This window comes from Typopeltis vanoorti, chromosome 21, assembly GCF_054136105.1.
Source record: "Typopeltis vanoorti isolate ZY-2024b chromosome 21, IOZ_Tvanoo_1.0, whole genome shotgun sequence".
Lineage (NCBI taxonomy): Eukaryota > Metazoa > Arthropoda > Arachnida > Uropygi > Thelyphonidae > Typopeltis > Typopeltis vanoorti.
The window spans coordinates 72,419,150-72,443,005 of record NC_143569.1 but is presented as its reverse complement, the minus strand read 5'-3'; the positions used below and the strand labels follow the sequence as shown (position 1 = coordinate 72,443,005).

The window sequence follows — 23,856 nt, the reverse complement described above, 5'->3', positions numbered from 1 at the left end:
ATCAAAGCTTACCAATATGTCTGTCTTATTCAAGGTTAAATTTTCTGTGAGGGCTTTAAAGTGGGTCGAAACCACAACCACAAATTCAACCGCTCCAGACAGTAATAAACCTCTCTTCCAAAAGGCTCAACTACGATGCCGTCAGCGCCCTTTGCCTCGGCCGTAATTTTGCCATCACTCCGAAGGAAGTGCCTGTGCTTGACGTAATGGTGAACATCGAACGGGGAATCGGTCGCTTACCGTCGGAGATAGCTAACGACATCAGACTTGACGTAGCCAACATCCTCGCCATTCTTCGCCGCCAAAAAGTAATTTATCACATGCCCAACGTACAGCTCTATCGTCATCACCAGAGCGGATAAGGGTGATGCCACAGTCGTTCTTAATACCAGTGAATACAATCGTAAAATGAACATTATCCTCCGCGATCGCGCTACTTACATCCTGCTAGAACACGACCCCACAAAAACACAAGCTAAGAAACTAAAAATCTTACTCAAAAAAGTATCTTCCTGGCCCCCTGACGTCACGAAAAAACTTAACCCCCCCCGAATATACGGTTTACCAAAAATCCACAAACCCAATTCCCCACTCAGGCCTATAGTAGATGCCACCAATGCACCTTGCTATAGACTATTTAAACAGCTGGCCAACTCTCTGATCCCCCCTCACCGGAAGGTCCCCTTCCTATATAAAAAACTCGACCCACTTTAAAGCCCTCACAGAAAATTTAACCTTGAATAAGACAGACATATTGGTAAGCTTTGATATCTCCTCTTTGTTTACCAATATTCCCTTAATTGACACTTATCTCTCTTAGAAAACGTTTATTCCCTCTGACATCTTAGATCTCTTTTCCTTTGCCATTAACTCTGGGTATTTCTCTTGGAACAACAAAATCTACAAGCAGATAGAGGGAACTGCCATGGGTTCCCCCCTCTCACCCCCCCCCCTTGCCAATTTCTATATGAAAGATTTCGAAAAACAAGCCATAGACTCAGCCCCGCTCAAACCCTCTATCTGGTTAAGATATGTAGATGATGTGTTCTCTATTTGGCCTCATGGCCCAGACACGTTAGACTCCTTCCTCAATCATCTCAATAGTCTACATCCAGGAATCCACTTCACTATGGAAAAGGAAAAGAACAATTGTTTACCCTTCCTAAACACCTCAGTAACACGCCTGCCTAATGATACACTTACCTTCACCGTATACAGAAAACCCACACGCACACAGGCAGATACATTCACAAACTCTCCCACCACCACCCCTCTCAACAATATGGCATTATTAAAACCCTTACCAAGAGAGCCCACAATCTTTGTTCCGGTGGAACTGCCCTCACTACTGAGCTTAACCACATACACAGCACTTTCCTCTCCAATGGCTACAGCGATCACAGTATCAAAAAAAATAATCAACTCCTCCCCCATTCCCCGTCCTTCTCGTCAACAAGATTTTAAAAATGCCATCACCATACCCTACATCCGTGGCACATCCGAAAAAATAGCCAAGATACTAAAAAAGTACAACCTACACACAGCGTATAAGCCCCACCGCAAACTTGCTACCCTTATCCGTTCTACGAAAGATCAGCTCCCTCCTCTCTCTCTGCCTGGAGTTTACAAAGTACCCTGTTCCTGTAAGCTGGCGTACTTTGGACAGACAGACAGATCAGCATCCATCCGTCTAGAGGAACACAAGTCGTACATCTTCAAACACTGCTATGGCCATTCAGGCTTGGCTGACCATGTTTTGGACACCACCCACAGGGTATCATGGAAGAAAACCACCATGCTCCACCACAGCAAATTCAAGAAAGAGAGACTTTTCTTAGAAGCAGCAGCAGCTCTCAAAAACCTACCAAATCTCAATAAATACGGTTGCATTAAGCTTCCAAAGATTTGGGAAACACTCATCACCAGAGTTCCCACCTTACATTCCAGGCCACCTACTACTGCCCTTAGAGGGTGCTCTACCTAGATAGGACTTTAGTGTCACCCACGTGGTTGGGCTTAGTATTGTTTGTTATTTGTGTATATGTTACATTAATTGTTTTTGTAATCCCCGTAGATGTCCTAGTGACTAGGACAAAATATAGGAAGTATTAAATTCTATTTTAATTCTTTTTGAGTGTTGTAAAAAATCCATTAAGCTTCCAACATTTTGATTTCATTGTTGCTAACAGATGTAGATGAGGCATCTTTATATCAGATAAAGATGCTTCATCTACATGTTTGCTTGTGTTGGATAGAATAACATGACCAACAGATTATTATTATTTTTTTTTTACATAAAAAATGTCAGGCTAGTTGGCCAAGTGGTTAAGACATCTCTCTAACTAACAGCTGTACATTCAAAACCTGTGGACACAGGAGTTTGTGATTGTCTTTAAGTGGGAGATGAATTTCATTGCTGGATATGAGACAACCTCCACTTACTGGAGGCCTAAAGTGGCTTGAGAAATTTTCATGTTTGGTCTATAGAGCTGGGTTTCCACATTATATAAAAATGGGAGGGGGATGGGAAAAACTTTAAATCCTTATCCCATCCATGGTACTAATATAATATAAGTTTGCAACCTTTTGTGGTGCAAGCAATATAAAAAAATTAAAACCTATTTAGGTGATTTTAATGCATTTTGTGGTGCTTAATCCAAACCAGCAAACCAAAAAATTTCTATCACCCCCTCAGATATGTATTCTTTTCATAGGTTATTTGATTATGTTGATAAAAATTTAGTAAAATTTTTATTTTAGTATTATTATTACTTCTTCTTCCGCAGCTTCTCTCACTTAAGTGGGGTCACTGTTTGTTATGAGTCTCCTCCACACCTTCCTGTCTTGGGCTGTCACCACATCCAAGTTCTTCATCCTCAAGTCCTCTTCTACCAGCTCCCTCCATCTCTTCTTTGGCCGCCCATGCTTCCGCCTTCCTTGCACATCCATCTGCATGACCCTTCTTCCCACATATTCATCCTCCCTCCTCATCACATGACCAAACCATCTCAACCTTGCCCCCTGTATTTTCGCTCCTAATTTCGTAACTTTCACTGTTCCCCTGACATAGTCATTTCTCAGACGATCCTTTCTGGTCACACCGCACATCCACCTAAGCGTTCTCATCTCTGCTACTTCCATCCTGCTGATGTTATTTTTCCTCAGTGCCACAGTTTCTATAGCATATGTCATAGCTGGCCTCACTACTGTCCTATAAATTTTGCCTTTCAGATTGATCGGCACCCTCTTATCACATAACACTCCAGCCATCTCCCTCCAGTTCCTCTATCCCGCTTGTATCCTGCATCCCACTTCCTTCTCAGCTCCTCCATCTTCTTCCACTGTTGAGCCTAAGTATCTAAAGTCTCTCACCTTCCTGATGACATTTCCTTCCAGCTCCAGATCTGTCTCCTGGCCGCCGCTGCCGCCCACTGCGCAACATATACTCTGTCTTACTTCTGCTCAGTCTCATACCTCTCTCTTCCAGTACTTTTCTCCATCTTTCCAGTTTAGTTTCCGCTTCTTCTCTTGAATCTACACACAGCAAGATGTCATCTGCATACAACATTGTCCAGGGTGCATCTTCTCTCACCTCCTCTGTTACCACCTCCATCACAATATTAAACAGAAACGGACTTAATGCTGACCCTTGATGCAAGCCAACTGTTACTTGAAAACTTTCTGTCTGTCCCAGACAGGTCCAAACACTTGTCTTCACATTTCCTGCACCAACCTGACATATTTCTCCGGCACCTTCTTCTCCCTCAGACACCTCCAGACTTCTTGCCTTGGCACTCTATTGTATGCTTTCTCCAGATCAATAAATACCAGATGTAGCTCCCTTTGTTTCTCTCGATATTTTTCCATCATCTGTCGTAACCCAAAGATAGCATCTGTTGTTAATCTACCAGGCATGAAGCCAAATTGTTCCTTTGCAATCTCCACCTCCTTCCTCAATCTACCATCAAGAACCCTTTCTAGGATCTTCATTGTGTGGGACATCAACTTTATTCCTCTGTAATTTTTACAGTCTTGTGCATCCCCTTTACCCTTGTAGATGGGAACAAGAGTACTCTCCCTCCATTCCTCGGGTATATTTTCCTGTTGGCAAACTTTCATGAACAGGTCCCACAGCAGGTCAATTCCCTCTTCCCCCAGTGCCTTCCATGCCTCCACTGGAATTCTGTCGGGGCCCACCGCTTTTCCATTCCTCATCCTCTTCATGGCCTCTGTCACTTCCATTCTACTGATGTTCTGCACCATCCCCTCAGAAGGCTGCCCATCTCCTCTGTGAGTCCTTGCATTTTCCTCATTCAGAAGTCCCTCAAAGTATATTTTCCATCTGTTTCTTATGTCCACATCCGTCCATAATACTCTTCCTTCAGCATCTTTGATCTGCCTCACATGTAAGATGGCCTTTGCTGATTTATTTCTGCATTTCGCTAGTTGGTAAATTTTTCTCTGTCCTTCCTTTGTTTCTAATTGATCATACAGATCTTGATATGCCATGGCCTTCACCTGTGCCACAACTCTCTTGGCTTCTTGCTTTCTCGCTTTGCACACCTCTCTGTCCTCTTCCACTCTTGACTCATCCCACTTCTGCTTTGCCTTCCTCTTAGCTGTCACTGCCACTTGTACATCATTATTCCACCACCAACCTTCCTTCTGCTCACTAATCTTTCCAGATGTCTCACCAGCACCTCGATTGCACAGCTCAGGATTACTTTTGAATTATGTTTCCACCAATCTTGTACACTTTTCAATCCATCTGAAATCCTCTCTAATACCCTCTCCCTAAAACGATTCCTCACACTCTCCTCTTTTAAGCGAAACCACTTAATTGTCTTCATCCCATGGCATCCAGAAGTTCTTATCTTCGATCTTATTTTAAAGTCTGCACACAGCAGTCGGTGTTGTTGTGCTACTTGATCTGTTGGAATTACTTTACAATTTGTCACAACCTTAAGATGTTTTCTTCTAGTCAAAATGTAGTCAATTTGTGAGCTGTTGTTACCACTCCTAAATGTTATCAAATGTTCTTCCCTCTTGTAGAAAAACGAGTTCATAATTGCCAGATCAAACGCTACTGCAAAGTCCACAACCCTCTCCCCTTCCTGGTTCATCATTCCCACTCCGTGGCCACCATGCACCCTTTCACAGTCTCTATTCTGTCTTCGTATGTGCCCGTTCAAGTCTCCTCTGACAATCACCATCTCATTTTCTTCCAATTCCCTCATTTCTTCATCTAACACGTTCCAGAACTCATCTTTTTCCTCTGCTGTACAACCAACTTGCGGGGCATATACACATAATACGACCACCCGCTCTTCTCCAAGACCCAATTTCATTCGCATGATCCTGTCATTCCTTCTACCCACGTCCAGTACTTCACCCTTCATTCTGCCACACACCACAATTCCTACACCATTTCTTCCCTCGTTATTCGCTCCAGAATAGAACAATTTATATCCATCTCCCAGTTCCTTTGCCTTTCCCCCTTTTCACCTTGTCTCCTGCACACATAAAATGTCCGACTTCCTCATCATGTCTGCCACCTCTCTTCCCCTTCCAGTCATGCTTCCAACATTCAGTGTTCCCACTCGCAACATCCTCTCCACTTGCTGGGCTCGCTTCTTTAACCGCACCCGCCCTTGATGCGGTAGCCCTTGTCCACTTCTCGCAGCTGTAGGGCGATGTGGCTGTGCGTCGCTTAAGGGGTACGCCCTAGCCCTTATATCATTTTCTCTTTGACTCATAATCATAATTTGAGTATTATTATTACTATTATATATATATATATATATATATATATATATATATATATATATATATTTTTTTTTTTTTTTTTTTTTTTCAGAATTCATTTTTACTCAGAATGTTATGAAAAACCTTTAATGACTAATACCGAGAGATAAAAAGATGACATAATATATTTGAAAAGATACTACTAGTTTACTAGTTTCGTTGAATTGATCAACATCTTCAGGTATCACAATCAAAGAAGTATATAAAGAATTACAGAGACTTAAAATTGTAATAACAGAACAAGTATAAAAAGACAGTATCGTGTTTAAAAACAAAATGCGAGCTTGAGTTCCAAACAAACGTATACTACGCGCTGTCGCAAGTGCGCTAGTACTGAACAGAGGCAACGTGTACGTCAGAGAGATTAAAACTAAGGCTGTTGTTGATATGAGAAGAATCTAGAGTAATTTTCCTAGATTCGACAATCTTTCTCTCGAGTTCATCATAGCACACATGGATGTTAGAAGTTTGAGTCCAGTTCACAATGTGTTGGCGGCCTTCGTCTGAGTTAGCTGAAAAGAGAACATGGCTAGAGAGAGAGAGAGAGCGCTAGCTCTAGTCCTGTTATAAGAGATGTCTCGACAATGTTCTTCCAAACGTAGAAGGATGGATTTTATCAGTCTGGCCATAGTATGGCTTTCCACAATCACATAAAATCTTGTACACTCCTGGAAACTGGGTTGGAAGATGTTTCTCTTTAAGTTTGCTAAGTAAAATTGATATTTCGCCGAATTGAAGCCTTTGGCTCTTCATATAATTAATAATTTATTAGGACACTTTCTTGGCAATTCTCATAGTAGGGTATATGTAAGTTCTGTTTGCTACAAACTTGGTATTTCTAGGTCTACCTACTCACTGATGAGACCTCAATAAAGGTTGAAACCGGTCTGGGTAGTGACCTTCTCTCACCCATAATGTAGAACAGTAATACACCTCCTAGGAGCTGGGTTTCACATTATGGGGAAATATCAAGAATAGTGATCGGAGCTTGCTCCACCTTTACCATGAATTGCCTCAGTGTTGCACTCCCTAAAGGGTCAAACACTATCCAAGTATTTGCTTACGCTTGGACTCGCCGAACTTCATATATATTTGGCGTGAAACTCTTTGAGTTTCTTATTCGGCTATGAAACAATATGGGATGTAATATCCCTTAACTTAAATAAGTTTATGTCGCCGAATTGAAGCCTTTGGCTCTTCATATAATTAATAATTTATTAGGACACCTTCTTGGCAATTCTCATAGTAGGGTATATGTAAGTTCTGTTTGCTATTTGCTTCTATTCTTACGCTTGGACTCGCCGAACTTTGATGGCTTTTTCTACTTCAAGTATGGATATGTATTCCTGACTGCATGCCTAGTCGGTGTCTTTTACCACTGTGCTGTCTTCACTGCTTGTTTCATTTAGCAGTTTTTCAAAGTAATTACTCCATACCTCAAGGATATCTTTTTCTCCTGTTTTCATGTCAACTTTATCATCTCTAATTTCTTTTAGAGCACTCTTTTCTCCATTTCATTTCTGAGCTTCTTAAACAACCTCCAGAATATCTTGTCACCTTCTTGATATTTATTTTCTATGTTCCTGCCAAAGTCCTCCCATGACTTTTGTTTAGCTAGTTTTACACATTGTTTAGCTTTCTTACATTTGTCTCTGTATTCTCTAAGAGCACAAGCTGACTTATTTGCCAGGAACTTTTGATATGCGTTCTTCTTTTCCTTCACTGCCTCTTTAACTTCCTGTGCCCACCATGGAGTTCTAATTTTTCTATCCTTGCAAACAACTTCACCACATGCCTCTCTAGCTGAATCAATCAAGGTTTTCTTCAAGGCTTGCCACTGAATCTCCAAGGTTTGTTTCCTGTTCTCAAACTCTTTCATTTTTTCTTCAATAATCTTTGTGTATTGTAGTCTACAGTTCACATCTGAGAGCTGCTCAACTTTTATTCGCTTTAAAACTTTCTTACGTGTTATTCTTTTCAATATGAAATTCAATTTTATCCTGCTCAAGACTCGCTATATAGTATAATAAATAATCAGTTTGAATTGACTTTGTGATTTGAAATAAATTTTGAATATTATTATCATTATTATTTAAATGAGTTATTTTAAAAGCTTTCTGTTGTGTAGATTTTTCTACTGTTTCTTAAATTTCTTCTTATATATATATATATATATTTTTTTTTTTTTTTTCTTTTTTCTTCCCTCAGTTGAATAAGAAAGGAATTTGTCATCAAGGCATGCAAGTTGAATCCAATGGAACAAATTATGTGGTCAAAATTGTCAAGTAAGTGTTTATAATCTCTGAAGAATCATCATTATTTTCTGATGGTTACCCATAGTATCCTTTACATTCAAAGAATGTGATAATACTATGAATTTCCAGTGTAATTAATTTGCATTATTGCTTATTTCCTATCAACAGTTTACTTCCAAATCAGTCAGTTATATATTACATCTCCAGTACCATCAGATCTTACATTTGGTCATCCTTTCAGTCTTTTCCCTCCCATGTCAAATACCTTTTTTTTTTTTGCTAACCTTTTCTCTTTCATTCTGTTTATGTGACCATTCCATCTTAGGTTAGCTCTGCTCACATATTCTTAAATGCTAATAATGTTAAGTTTCTGTTGTCTGTATTTTTAATATGCTTCTGTGATTGCTGTCATTTATTCCCTAATTTTCCCCAGAACCCCCCCTGAGTCAGTATTTTCTAGTCTTTGATCAGCTGTTTATTATTAGCCTAATAGTTAGATCATTAACTCCCCAACCGACCAGGACGTATATATACATCCAGATAAATCTGGATACAATTTGGTAACACCTCATCGATAAGAAGTGCAAGTTGGTCTCACTATTTCATCCACCTCGGCCGGTAGAAGGTTAAAGTTAACATTAATTTCATCAGCATTGTGCATTCTGCTAGTCATTTGATACTTTGGATAATTTCTCTCTTATTCCATAAAAATTTATTCAAAGCTAGATCCCCATAATACTTATTTGCTTATTCTGTTATCTGTTTAGTAGAATATTTAATATATTTTTACTCATATTTGCCATTTTCACTATGCCTAAATGCTATGCTCAAATGCTGAAATATTTGCTTTTTTCTCTAGTTTTAATTATATCATGCTTAATGTCTATCCAACTATCCTTCATAACGTAATCCTTATAGAATAATATCAAGATAGTATGCATCATCATTGCCTTACACCTCATTTGTATCAAACCCCTCTTCTTCTCTTGTTCAACTTAAATTGAAAATTGTGTTGCTCTGTATACTCTGTATAATGTCCCTTTTATGTCGTTTATAGGTGTTGTTTTCAAAGCTTTTTCCTTGGCACCACCTTATTACACCCCTTTTACTTTATCTGCAAAACTGAAATGTAGATGCTTGTTTCATTCCCTTGATTTTTCAGCCTGCTTGTCTTAAAGTAAAAATGTGGCTTGACAGTTTCCTTCTTTCTTTTTTTTTTTTATCTGAATCCAGCTTATTAGTTCTTCAGTTTTTCATAGTTTCTTCTCATGTATGTTGAGGCTTAAATGCTGCTTCTGTGAGGACATGTATGTTGGAGGCTTAATGGAATATTCCCTTAAATGACAACACTCTTAAAAAACGTTTTTCTGGCTGATATCTTAGATCTCTTTTCCTTTGCTATCAATTTAATTCTGGTTATTTTCTTGGAAGAACAAAATTTACAGACAGATAGAGGGAACCACTATGGGTTCCTCCTCTTGCCAATTTTTATATGGAAAAAAATTTTGAAAAACAAGCCATAGACATAGCCCCTCTCAAACCTTCTATCTGGCTAAGATATGTAGATGATGTGTTCTCTATTTGGCCTCATGGCCCAGACACATTAGACGCCTTCCTCAGTCACCTCAACAGCCTACATCCAAGAATTCAGTTATGATGGAAAAGGAAAATAACCATAGTTTACCTTTCCTTAGACACCTTAGTGATACACCTTCCTAATGGTAACCTTTCCTTCACTGTATATAGAAACCTACTCACACAGACAGATACATTCATAAACTCTCCCACCACCACTCCTCTCGACAATATGGCATTATTAAAACTCTAACCAACAGAGTGTATAATATTTTTACCAGTGGAACCTCTCAACTGAACTCAACCACACACACACAACACCTTCCTTTCTAATGGCTACAGCAATTACAGAATTAAAAAAATAATCAGTTCCTCTACCATTCCCCAGCCATCTCTTCAGAAGGAGTTCAAAAATGTCATCACCATAACTTACATCTGTGGCACATCAGAAAAAATATCCAGGTCCTTAAAAAAGTACAACCTCCATATAACGTTTAAGCTCCACCGTAAATTTGCTACCCTTATCTGTTCTACCAAAGATCAGCTCCCTCCTCTCTCAGTGCCTGGAGTTTATAAAGTACCCTTTTCCTACAAGCTGTCTTACTTTGGACAGACAGGTAGATCAGCAACCATCTGCTTAGAAGAGCACAAATCATACATCTGCAATCACAGCTATTGTCAATCTGGCCTGGCAGACCATGATTTGGATACAACCCCCAGGATCTTCTGGAAAAGAAAAACCACCCACCATGCTCCACCATAGTAAATTCAAAAAAGAAAGACTATTTTTAGAATATCCGGCAGCACTCAGAAATCAACCAAATTTAAATAAATATGGTTGCATAAAACTTCCCAAAATTTGGGAAACATTAATTATCAGGGATCCCACCTTACATCCTAGGCCATCTACAAATGCCCATAGAGGGTGCACCACCTAGATAGGACTTTAGAGTCACCCACTTGTTTCACTTAGTATTGTGTTGTATTTGAGTATGTGTGTTACATTAGTTTTTTTTGTAATCCCTGAAGATGTCTCAGTGACTGAGACAAAATATTGGAAGCATTAAAAATCAGTTTTAATCTTTTTCGAGTGCTGTATATATTCCATTAAGCCTCCAACATGATTTCTTCTCAAGTATGGTCACAAATCCTACCAGAAAAATTTTTTCACTTTGTAGAGATATTACCCATGTAATTCTTATATTCAGTTTTATTTTTTATAGGCAGATAAGGTACTATGTAAATTCTGTTTCAGTTGTGATGACATGGCATCATTTATTTTCGTTTGTATCCTGTGTAGAATGTGAGTAATCTTTTACATGGACTTTTCAACCAAGTGAGTTAGCTGGTCTCATGAGGTGATGGCAAGGATTTCCCTTTTGGAAATTGGCTTTTATCCTGTAAAGCCAACAAACTGACCAGAAGAACACAAAATATTAACCTTGTAGTTTGATGGTTTGGCCTTAATTCCCGCCAGGTATTGATTATTAACTTTGAAACTCAAATCATATGTTGAAGATAAACTTTGTGAAGATCAAAATGGATTCTGAATAGGACAGTCATGTATTGAACCAGCTTCTACATTAAAAATCCTAATTGAAAAGCATTGTGAATTCAACATAGAAATGCTTGTAACATTTGTAGATTACCAGAAACCTTTTTGACAGTCTTAAGGAACAAACTGTAGATCATTTTCAAAAAGTTATCAATAACATAGTCAATGAGACTTTTCTTATTCCTTGCCTCTTCTCTTCATGTGAATTTGTGCACATTTTTATGTTGGAACATAGTGTTAGTAATAACCAGTCTCCATATCCTGAGCAGAAATCCAACAGATATTTGCCATTATTATTAGCTTTGCTCATTTCTCCAAATTTTCCCAAAATATTTTTGTATGTCTCACAATCATTTCCTACTCTGCTATTTAAATCCCCAACAAGGACCAACTTTTCCTTTTTCATTGTGTCAGTTGCTTTTTCTAAAGCCTCAAAAAATTCCTCCACTTCTACCTTAGTAGAACCTTCTGTGGGACCATAGGCACAAATAAGTCTCATTGTCCAGTTCTACATTCTGATATTTACCCACATCACTCTACTTGAGACTGCCTGCCATTCAAGAAGATTAGCCTCGCAATTTAGTGTTGAATACCAAGGCTACTCCTTTTCCTTGATTGTTATTGCCTGTATATAACATTTTGTATTTATTGCTCAGAAAGATCTCACCAGTTTTTGTCTTTTTTGTTTCAGTCACCCCTATTATGTCGATTTGGTACTTATCTTATTCCTCGTCTAGCTCCATTTCTTTGCCATTCAGGCTTCTTATATTGATATTACTGATCTTCAACTCTGGTGATATTGAGTTGGGGTTTGTTTTCAGATTTGTTCCAGTAGCTGACTTTTCGCTGTTCGCCCTGGTTCCCTGGCGAAAACAACGGGGGCCTTGTTTAACTGGGCAACGACCCAGCCGGCATGAAATTTTGTCATGTTGTACCATCATTTTTTTATTTTGGTTTAAGCCAATAAGAATAAAATTTGTTCGCTAAATCCCAAATTGCCAGTCCATCCTCGTTCGTTCAGTATCCAGGTAGATACCCAACAGGGTGCACCACGAGACGGTGAGGATTGGACATTAGGTCAGAAGCCCTGGTCGGTTCTTTGCATTCCTTTAAAGGCTATGTGGAGGTCTCCTCTCAGTTATACAGCTTTGATCCTTAAGCACTCCATGAATTGTTATACTTGCAAATAAATATGAATAATTACTTTTTCAAGTTATCTTTTCATTTTTGATGTCTTGTATTAGTTATACATATAACTTCTATCTACAATATTTTGTATCATATAAGACAAAGACACAATATTGATGTAGGTACTGACAGACATAAGATTCATCTTGTAAACGGACAGCATATCAATAAATACAATACTGTAAATGTATTTTCACTTCCTTATGATTTTCTTTAATAACATTTTCTTTGCTCTAGTTTACTTTATTGCGAGAATATAGTTTATATACATACATACCATATAAAATATGTGTTAATTGACTGTTTCTGTTATCGGTAAAGCTTCCGGTCAACAATAGGCTATTAGTACTTAAGTTTTTGGGGAGTCAAAAGTTATATGCAGATTTTTGAACAATACGGGGTCAATGCTCCTAATCCTTGTGTTTTTCAAGGGTGAACTGTGTGTATGTGTATATATATATATATATATATATATTAGGGGCTCTTCCCCCTGATGCCTACAGCATCTCCCCCCCATTCAGGACTGGTAGGCCAGTACTCCTTGAATTCCGATGACTCGAATTTTGAAGACTCAACACTCAGGGTAGCCCCTGAGTTTCAAAACATTTCAAATGACTTGACGAAAACATTACACAAAAACGTTACAGCCTACATCCATTTCAAGTTGACGTCACATCCGTTTCAATTTCAGCTTATCATTTTATAGTCAAGAGTAGATATAAAGAACTAAAAATAGACTCAATATTGGACAGAATGTATGAACACCGAAAGAAGTGGATTTAACATATTAAAAGAATGGAGTTCAAGAGACTAAAAAAAAATAATAATATTTTGATACCACCCAGTTGGAGGACAGCCGAAAAGATGGAATGAGACTGTAAGAGGCTACTTGGCTTAAATCCATGAAAGGATGATGAATCAAAATTAATACTTTCATCCATTTCTAATCATTTTAGTGTTTAAAACATTTGCCACCTTCATGCATTTATGTTCTTTTTATTCTTCTAGCGATCTTCCATTGACTTTCATTTAGTACCTTTTTACACATACTTCTTTTGTATTGTCTAAGATCATATGATTTACTTTCCAGAAACTTCAAATAAGATTTGTTTTTCTTTTCCTCTGTAGCTTCTTGAACTAGTACGGAGTTCTGATCTCTTTCTCCCTCCTTCTGTGTGTGTGTATTGGTGGGTAGTGCATTCATGCACATGTTTATGTTGTAACATGATGTATGAATGGTTACTCCATTTCCTGAACTGAAATCCAGTAAATACTTACCATTATTCTTAGCTCTGCTTTTTTTTTTCTTTTACAAATTTTCCTATAACATTTCTATAAGCTTACAGTTTATTTCTGCTTTCAAGTCTCCAACAGGAACTTTTTTTTTCCCTTCTGTATTTGTTGGCTTCTCTAATGACTCAAAGAATTTTTCTACCTCTTCACTATTAGAAGTAACTACATTATTTAGAGTTTTGAATAATGTATTTACTTCTTTCCTCTTTTCTAATTGTTTTGCCTGAATATATCATCTTAGTTATTTAGAAGAAGGTTACCTATTTTTGTCTCTTAGTATTAGTAACACCAATTATATTGATAATTTTTATGCTGATGGTCTCTGTTGAGTTTGAAGTCAAAGAAAAGTTGAAAGGTATAGATGTATAGATTTAAAAAAAATGCTTTTGGGTTAATTTACTACTGTCTTAATTATAATGTCATGTTTAAAACAAAAGTCAAAATAGCAGATAAAAATTTTTTGCGGGTTGAATCATTTCCAGGATTTTGATAAATTCAGTAATACAATATCAAATCAGACAGCCTTATTGAGTAGTGCATACAAGTATCTAACTTTGCCACTGAAAGGCTGAGGATATAAATCCTGCTGTAGCATGAATAAATGAAAATCTTTGTAGAAAAGCTGATGGCATTAGAAATTTTGTGAATTGTCTTATTAATATACATATATATAATAAAAACAAAAACAATAGCATAATATAATGAAACTTAAAATACAATTTATTATAATACATTTTCTTTCCATTCTTGTTTATTATCTGAAGCTGTAATGATGAACTGCAATACAAATATTTTAATCATATCAAGATAATGTGTTCTCTATGACCATGAAATAAGAAAATATGAAAAGTTTATAATTGTTGAAATTATCTGGTATTCATATTGTTTTTATTCAGTATTAGAAAGAATATCTTTTTCTCCTCCCATAACAGAATGCCTCACCATGATGGTTGTGATCAAGAAACAAGTTCAGCACTCCGTTCTGCACTTCTCAGCTGCACAATTCGTCTTCAAGGAAAAGGAACTAGAGCTTGGCTTGTTGAGGTAATTATATGTTGAAAATAATCTTTAACATATTGTGGAGACAGAGTGTTTTAGAGTGCCCTCCCTTGATGAGTCCTTGGACTCTTTGGAGGTGTCACGTAATAATAATAATAATAATAATAATAATAATAATAATATATAAAAAATTTTCTTTTTGAGTATTGTGGAAAAAAGATAACCAAGATGACATCTCTTTCAGAAGTAATTTTATTTCATTTCTGCATTTGGCTTCTTGTTCTGTGGTCTCATATATAGGATTAATTTCGTACAAGTAAGAAAAAGATACAGTACTCATTATCTTTAGAGGTTGGGAAGAGATCATTATGGGACTGGTTTGTTAATAATCAGAAAGTTTGGTTGCATTAGTATCCATCAAATTCTAGTAGATCCAATGACTTGAATAATGCCATGGATTCCATATGTTTTTAAAAGGTTTAAAAATGACAAAAGAAATTTGGCAGTTGACTAGATTTGGGATGAAGAGTATTGCAATTAGTAAAGGAGGGAATGTTTGCATTAATAGAAAAAGGAAAGTTCAGATTAAAGTGAATCATATCAGCTGATTTTTTAAATTCATGCTAAAGAATAAGCTAATATAGTTCATTTCATTAAATGGAGATTTCTGAATCATAAAAGAAGGATATTCTGATATTGAAATGCCTATTGGTAATTATAATATTATCAGAAGAGACAGAATAGGACAGTAGATAGGATGTGTTATTGCTGATCAGGAAACTGATCAGCAGTAACAGAGATTGTGGTATATTGAATTCCTATTCAGGATAGGAGTTCATAAAAAAGCTGATAATACAACTGGGGGGCAGTTATCTGAAGTGGCATGTATATGGACATCCTAGTAGGATTGGATTTCATAGCATCATAAAAGGATGGAAGGTATTAATTACCTAGTCTCTCTCTCTCTCTCTCTCTCTCTCTCTCTCTCTCTCTCTCTCTCTCTCTATGATTAGTGAGTATTTGGACTTTGAAGTGGTGGTGTCTGTAGCTGAGTTGGCAGCGATCATGCCCTTTGGTTGGAAAGACCTGGATTTAAATCCTGTCTAGGATGTCAAAACCTTTTACAAGAGATTTCACCTGACAGTAAGTTAACCTGGTATATCTGGTGGTGATAGGATTTTTTCTAACCCAATACATGCAAGAGCATTTGCATTTATCAGGCATAATATGCCATCCTCATAACTTTAAGCTTTGTCCACTATTCCAACACAGCTAATCCTTATACAAGGAATTAAGACTAAGGGATGAAATTTACTTAAAAAAAAAAAAAAAAAAAAAAAAAAAAAACCTTAATGACTTTTATTTTCAAAAGGGAATAGTCAGAGCTCCTTTAGCCTCAGCTGACTTTTTGAAGACTAATAGACTGACAGTGAGTTCAAACTCTCAGTAAATCAGAACGTTTCAGGAGTGAAGGAGAAACTGCCCATCTCATGGTCCTATATCCTAAACAATCATGTTATTGTCTGTAATAGTTTATGGTTGATTTTTTATTGTGGTGCGGGGTTAAAACCCCATGCTTCTAGAAGGGAGATCTTTGCTTTGCCTATGCTAGGATTTAAAAAAAAAGGTAATTTTGAAGGTTTTTTTGTAAGAAAATTAAGAAATATTAAGTGTGAGATGGTTTAATGACTTAGCATATTAACGCAAAATTGATAAAATCTAGGATATCTGCATGATTTCGTGACTGTATTTATTCCAAGAAATAATTTCATAATAAATCTTACCTCTCAAATAGTGTTCCTATTCTAATTCACAAATTTTCACATATAAATTTCAAAATATATAAGCAAAATTTGAATTTGGCATATTTAATTTGCATAACCTAAAAATGCTATAATTTATATCACAGCTTTTATGTACGTTAAAGATAAAGAATAAAGTAAAAACAAACAAATTAAGCATAACCAGCAAATAACACCCTAAATCTGAAAAAACACCCCAATTCAGCATCACCAAAGTTGAAGATCGGTACTATCAACATAAGAAGCCTGAATGGCAAAGAAATGGAGCTAGCTGAAGAATTAGATAAGTACCAGATTGACATAATAGGGGTGACTGAAACAAAAAAGGCAAAAACTGGTGAGATCTTTCTGAGCAATAAATACAAAATGTTATATTCAGGCAATGACAATCAAGGAAAAGGAGTAGCAGCCAATGTATTCAACACTAAATACGAGGCTAATCTTCTTGAATGGCAGGCAGTCTCAATTAGAGTGATGTGGCAAATATCAGAATGGGGGAACTGGACAATGAGACTTATTTGTGCCTATGGTCCCACAGAAGGTTCTACTAAAGGAGAAGTGGAGGAATTTTTTGAGGCTTTAGAAAAAGCAACTGACACAATGAAAAAGGAAAAGTTGATCCTTCTTGGGGATCTAAATAGCAGAGTAGAAATGATTGTGAGACATACAAAAATATTTTAGGAAAATTTGGAGAAAAGAGCAAAGGTAATAATAATGGCAAATATCTGTTGGATTTCTGCTCAGGACATGGACTGGTTATTACTAACACCATGTTCCAACATAAAAATGTGCACAAATTCACATGGAGAGAACAGGCAAGAAATAAGAAAAGTCTCATTGACTATGTTATTGTTGATAGTGATGTTTTCTCCCTGGTGCAGGACACCAGAGTGTACAGAGGATTTGAAATTGGAAGTGATCACTATTTAGTCTTGAGCAGGATAAAATTGAATTTCATATTGAAAAGAATAACATGTAAGAAAGTTTTAAAGCAAATAAAAGTTGAGCAGCTCTCAGATGTGAACTGTAGACTAAAATACAGAAATATTATTGAAAAGAAAATGAAACAGTTTGAGAACAGGAATCAAACCTTGGAGATTCAGTGGCAAACTCTGAAGAAAACATTGATTGATTCTGCCAGAGAGGCATGTGGTGAGGTTGTCTGCAAGGATAAAAAATCAGAACTCCCTGGTGGACACAGGAAGTTAAAGAGGCAGTGAAGGAAAAGAAGAAAGCATATCAAAAGTTCCTGTCAAATAAGTCAGCTTGTGCTCTTAGCGAATATAGAGACAAATGCAAGAATGCTAAACACTGTGTAAAACTAGCTAAACAAAAGTCATGGGAGGACTTTGGAAAGAACATAGAAAATAAATATCAAGAAGGTGGCAAAATATTCTGAAGGTTGTTGAAGAAGCTTAGAAATGGAGGAAAGAGTGCTGTAAAAGGAGTTAGAGATGATAAAGGTGACATGAAAATGGAAGAAAAGATATCCTTGAAGTATGGAGTAATTACTTCGAGAAATTGCTGAATGAAACAAGCAGTGATAGCACAGTGGTAAAAAACACTCAACAGGCATACAGTCAGGAATACATATCCATACTTGAAGTAGAAAAAGTCATCAAAGGCTTAAAATGTGGAAAAGCAGCAGGAGTAGATGATATTCGACCAGAAATGCTGTAGTATGGTGGTATAAAAGTCTTGCAGTTGCTGCACTGCATAGTTCAGAAGGCTTGGACAGAGGGATGAATTCCCGATGATTGGAGTAAAACTCTCATAGTACCCATATATAAAAATGGAAATAAAACTGAATGTAAAAATTACAGAGGTATTTCCCTACTGAGTGTTCCTGGTAAGATATATGCAAGTATACTTGAGAAACGGTTGAGAAGAATTGTGGAAGAAAAGCTTGGTGAAGAACTAGTTGGATTCAGGCCAAATAGAGGCTGTCAGGATCAGATCTTCACTTTATGACAAATAGTCGAGAAAGCATGGGAATATAACAAAGATCTGTATTTAAGTTTTGTCAATTTGGAAAAGGCATATGACTAATTGCCAAGAGAGAAGCTATTCAATACGCTACAGTTATATGGTGTCAATGGAGCATTATATCAAGCAATACTTAGTCTTTATTTGAGTTGTAAGTCAGCAGTTAGAATGAAGGAAGTACAGGAAGATGGTTTAATGTAAAATCTGGTGTGAGACAAGGATTACATAATCCCCTCTGTTATTCATTATCTATATGGATCACATTATGAAGGAAAGTGGTATTAAATATGATATCAAAATTGGAGATGTTAATGTCAGCTCTTTGCTTTATGCGGACGATGTTATACTTATCAATAAATCCACTACGAGTCTGCAAGATTCCTTGACTAAATTGAATAACTGTTGTAATAGATATGGTATGAAGGTCAGCAATAAAAAGACAAAGACAATGAAAATAGGCAGAATCGTTGAAAATGTCAACTGCATTGTGAACGGAGAACCTGTGGAACAAGTAAAACATCTCACCTACTTAGGCACGAATTTTAGTGATGATGGTAAATTAAATATGGAAATAGGAAACAGAATTAATAAAGCTGCTATAGTAGGAAATCAATTGAATAAATTCATATGGAATAAGAGAGAAATTAGTCAGAACACCAAATTAGCTGTATACAAGACAGTGTTCAAACCGGTTTTAACTTATGGATCCGAGAGCTGGGTCAGAAGTAAAACACTTGACCAAATACCAGAGACCACAGATATGAGAGTCCTGAGAAAGATTAGAGGTGTGAACAGATGGCATCAATGGCAATATCATATTAAAAACAAAGAATATTAGGAAAGAACTTGACATTGTCAGCATCCAGGAATGTGTTAGCAGAGCCAATCTCAGGTGGTATGGTCATTTGAACAAAATGGGTGAGCAAAGATTGGCAAAACAAGTGTTCTATACCAGGTTTGCAGGAAAACGACCCAGAGGAAGACCAAGATATAGGTGGTTGTATAGAATACAAAGTGCCTTAGACGATAGAAATATAAGATCTGATAATGTTTGAGTCTTGACAAATAACAGACTGATCTGGAGTAAAATGGTAGATAGGAAGTTAGTAATATTGTAAATTTTTCATAGTACTATCATATCCTCTACACCCTTGAGGGTACATGGCAGGAATTTGATGATGATGATGATGAGCAAATTGGGGGCAATTTTGAATAATCCATATGTTGCTACAGAAGTATTTATTATTATTATTAAGAGAGATCTCCAATGATGCAAGGACTCATCGAGAGAGCCACATGCTACACGCACCAGCTATTATACTTATTCTTGAATTCATTCACATTGCTTGCATATACCATATCCAGTGGCAATCCATTTCAATCATGCACCACCCTATGAGAGAAAAATCTAGCCCCCACCCCCCTTCTTAGCATCATTTATTCTCAGAATATAGAAAGCCTCTCTGCAGATAGGGGAAGAAGATAGTGCAGGCTTCCTTAAATCTTGCATACTCACATCCCCCGTATACCACTTTTTTTTTTTGCTTTAGCAAAATCCCAAAGTATTATGGTGTATCCATTCCCCTTGTCTAGTTCAATGGTAACATTATTATGGAATATGAGCAAGTTGCTAAAACATTAATTTCCCGTAGTAAACCCATGCTGTGCTGTTCATTGCAAAGTAGAGATTTACTATCAACCTTTTCTGAATGCGAGCCCTGACCAATTTTTCTAAAATCTTCACTACCACTCCTGAGATACTGATTGGTTGATAGTTGGGTACATCGGTCTTTACACCACCTTGTGCAATAGGATTACCATATATTCTTTCCATTCCTGTGGAATCTTCCCTGTTTTGACACTCAAATTATATATAGCCAGGTCAAAGGAATAGCCAGTTCAGCTGAACCGGCTATTCCTTTTAGCATTCTTTTAGCTAATATACCATCAGTCCCTATTGCTGAATTCCTATTCTGTTTGTGCACATCTCTAATACCTCCTCCTCATACACCTGAGTTTCTTCATCCAGTAAAGAGGTAGCAGGGAGCTCAATGTTGCACACACACTTTTTTGATACAGGTTGATTGATAGCTTTTAGCAAAATGGGCACCCATTAGTTGAACAGCCTCTTCTGCATCTGTCACTCTCACATCGTCTGCATTCAGAAGAGTTATTCTTTCATATTTGTTCTTTCTTTTACTTGCAGCATATCAATAGAATTCTCATGGGTTGTCTTTAGCTTGTAGAGCCAGTTTATTTTTATACTCAGACTTAGCTTTCCATAACAGATGTGACTCTTCTGGCTTGCTGCTTATAATTTTCGTAACGGACATCATCCTTATACACATGGTATTCCTTCCACATCATCTGTTTCTCATGAATCTCTTCTTAGTAAGATTACATATCCATTTGACTCCTACCCTATTTATTCTTTGAACTCTTAGGACACATTCTGATATTGCATCATTTAAGCATTTTTTAAATGCTTCCTATGCACTGTCGATATTTTTCCCATCCTGCAACCAGTACCATTCTGCTGAACTTAGTGTATTCCTCAGTTGGTCATAATTTCCTGCTTTGTAGTTTGGCATGTAACCTTTTCTGAATGGAACATTCATAAACTTGTCACTTCTGAAGTGAGTACAGCATGATCACTGTCACCAACCAGAGGCAGAATAGTTATGTCTTTGACTGAAATACCCTCTGACACTATAATCAAATCTAATACTCTGACCTCAAGTTCCTTCTATCACATGATGATTGAGGAATTTGTCCTGCAACAGCTCAATAAATTCTGTTTCGTTCTTCTCGTGAGATTTTACTGCTATACAATCATTATTTGGATAATTAAAGTCTTCGATTATGATTACTCTTTTCGCACTCATCTTTTCTATTTGGTGATGCATTTCTTCATCACTAGCAATGAATCCACCACTTCTGTAACTACACCCTGCTATGTAATTGATCTTGTTAGATTCCACCTCACACCAGATGGCTTCAAAATCACTGCCACATGAAATACTGCTATTAGAACCACAATCATAGTTCTCAATACTAACTGGATTCAAGTAATTCGATATCATTAGCGGCACACCCCTTCCTCTCCTGTCCTGTCTATCCTTCCTAAAAATACTGTACGCTTTACACTTGATACCAGTTAGTATCTGATTCTCATAGCCATGTCTCACTAATGTCCACAATCTGAGGTCCCAAAATGTCGACCAGGGCAATAAACTGTATTCCCTTTATATCTGATACTCCTAGCATTCGTATATAGACATAATAAGCTCCCTGTATGTTCTTTTGTATACTTTTGTCTGCAGTCTGCATAACATAGTTGGACGACTTGCAGATCTCTATTCTTCTCTAGTGCCTTATACATGTAGACATCTTTGCACATGTTTGATGAATCCTAACTGGATGAACACAAAGTTGCAATCGTTCTTACTCGTAATCATTTCCATTATAATGCACATCCCCATCATTAGCAAAATTATAAAACATTGTCGCTCTTACACTCATGTTCTCACCATTCCTCCCATTATTTAATAAATATTTTGCAATTTAAAATGTGAAATTTTGTGAATTAAGAGAGGAATAATATTTGAGAGGCAAGATTTAAATAATGATGTTATACAGAAGGAGAAAATTGTTAATATCTTAAATGATGTAGCAATTTATAAGATCAGAGACAAGGATGACATATCTTCTTTGCTGGTAAGCAGATGTATGTGAGAATTAACTCATCCTAGGATTATCTTCAATGAATCATTGAAATTGTTAATGACACCTTATGATTTATTCAAAAGAGTTATTCAAAAGTTATTCATAAAGAGGAAAATTATAGACCATTGAGTATTATTATAGTGTTATAGACAAAGAATGGAAAAATATTTAGAAATCAATGAAATCAAAATTAGAAATATTTAGAAAGCAATCCCTATAAGTAAAGTTCTTAATAAATCTGAAGTTGGCTGGATGAATAATAACTTGTTTCCTACAACTTATTTACCAAAGAAATATCATCATCAAATTCCTCCCATGTACCCTCAAGGGGTGTACAGGATATGATAGTACTACATGAAAAAATTAAATCATTACTAACTTCCTATCTACAATTTTCCTCCAAATCAGTCTGTTACTTGTCAAGACTCCAACATTATCAGATCTTATATTTCTATCATCTAAGGCACTTTGTACCGTATCAATCCACCTATATCTTGGTCTTCCTCTGGGTCGTTTTGCTGCCAACCTGGCAGAGAACACTTGTTTTGCTAATCTTTCCTCTCCCATTCTATTTAAGTGACCATACCACCTGAGATTAGCTCTGCTAATGCATTCCTGGATGCTGACAATGTCATGTTCTTTCCCAATATCCTCGTTTTTAATATGATATTGCCATTGATGCCATCTGTTCATGCCTCTAATCTTTCTCAGGACTCTCATATCTGCGGTCTCTAGTCTTTGGTCAAGTGTTTTACTTCTGACCCAGCTCTCAGATTCATAAGTTAAAACTGGTTTGAACACTGTTTTGTATATGGCTAATTTAGTGCTCCGACTAATTTCTCTCTTATTCCATATGAATTTATTCAATTGACTTCCCACCATACCAGCTTTGCTGATTCTGTTGTCTATTTCTATATTTAATTTACCATCTTCAGTAAAAATTGTGCCTAAGTAGCTGAAATGTTTTACTTGTTCCACAGGTTCTCCATTCACAACACAGTTGACATTGTCAACGATTCTGCCTATTTTCATTGTCTTTGTCTTTTTAATGCTGACCATCATACCATATCTATTACAACAGCTATTCAGTTTAGTCAGAGAATCTTGCAGACTTGTAGTAGAGTTATTTAGAAGTATAACATCATCCGCATAAAGCAAAGAGCTGACATTAACATCTCGAATTTTGATATCATGTTTAATACCACATTCCTTCATAATGTGATCCATATAAATAATGAATAACAGAGGGGATAATGTACAACCTTGTCTCACACCAGATTTAACATTAAACCATCTTCCTCTACTTCCTTCAATTCTAAATTCTGACTTATAACTGCAGCGTATTGAATAGCTTCTCTCTTAGCACCTTGTCATATGCCTTTTCCAAATCGACAAAACTTAAATACAGATCTTTGTTATATTCCCATGCTTTCTCAACTATTTGTCGTAAAGTGAAGATCTGATCCTGACAGCCTCTATTTGGCCTGAATCCAGCTTGTTCTTCACCCAGCTTTTCTTCCACAATTCTTCTCAACCGTTTCACAAGTATACTTGCATACTTGAGAAACGGTTAGGAACACTCAGTAGGGAAATACCTCTGAAATTCTCACATTCAGGTAAATTGTAGATAGGAAGTTAGTAATGATGTAAATTTTTCATGTAGTACCATCAT

At 36.8% G+C, this 23,856-nt stretch overlaps 1 protein-coding gene across 2 annotated transcripts in view; it reads left to right on the top strand.

Annotated features, from left to right (window-relative positions):
- MED14 (mediator complex subunit 14) overlaps window positions 1-23,856 on the top strand; it is a 429,754-nt gene that overhangs the window by 245,136 nt on the left and 160,762 nt on the right. For both annotated transcript variants that reach the window (XM_090411452.1, XM_090411451.1), the window contains exons 20-21: window positions 8,014-8,090; window positions 14,604-14,715. In XM_090411452.1, coding sequence (XP_090267578.1) covers window positions 8,014-8,090; window positions 14,604-14,715 — 189 coding nt within the window. The remainder of the gene's footprint in view (window positions 1-8,013; window positions 8,091-14,603; window positions 14,716-23,856) is intronic.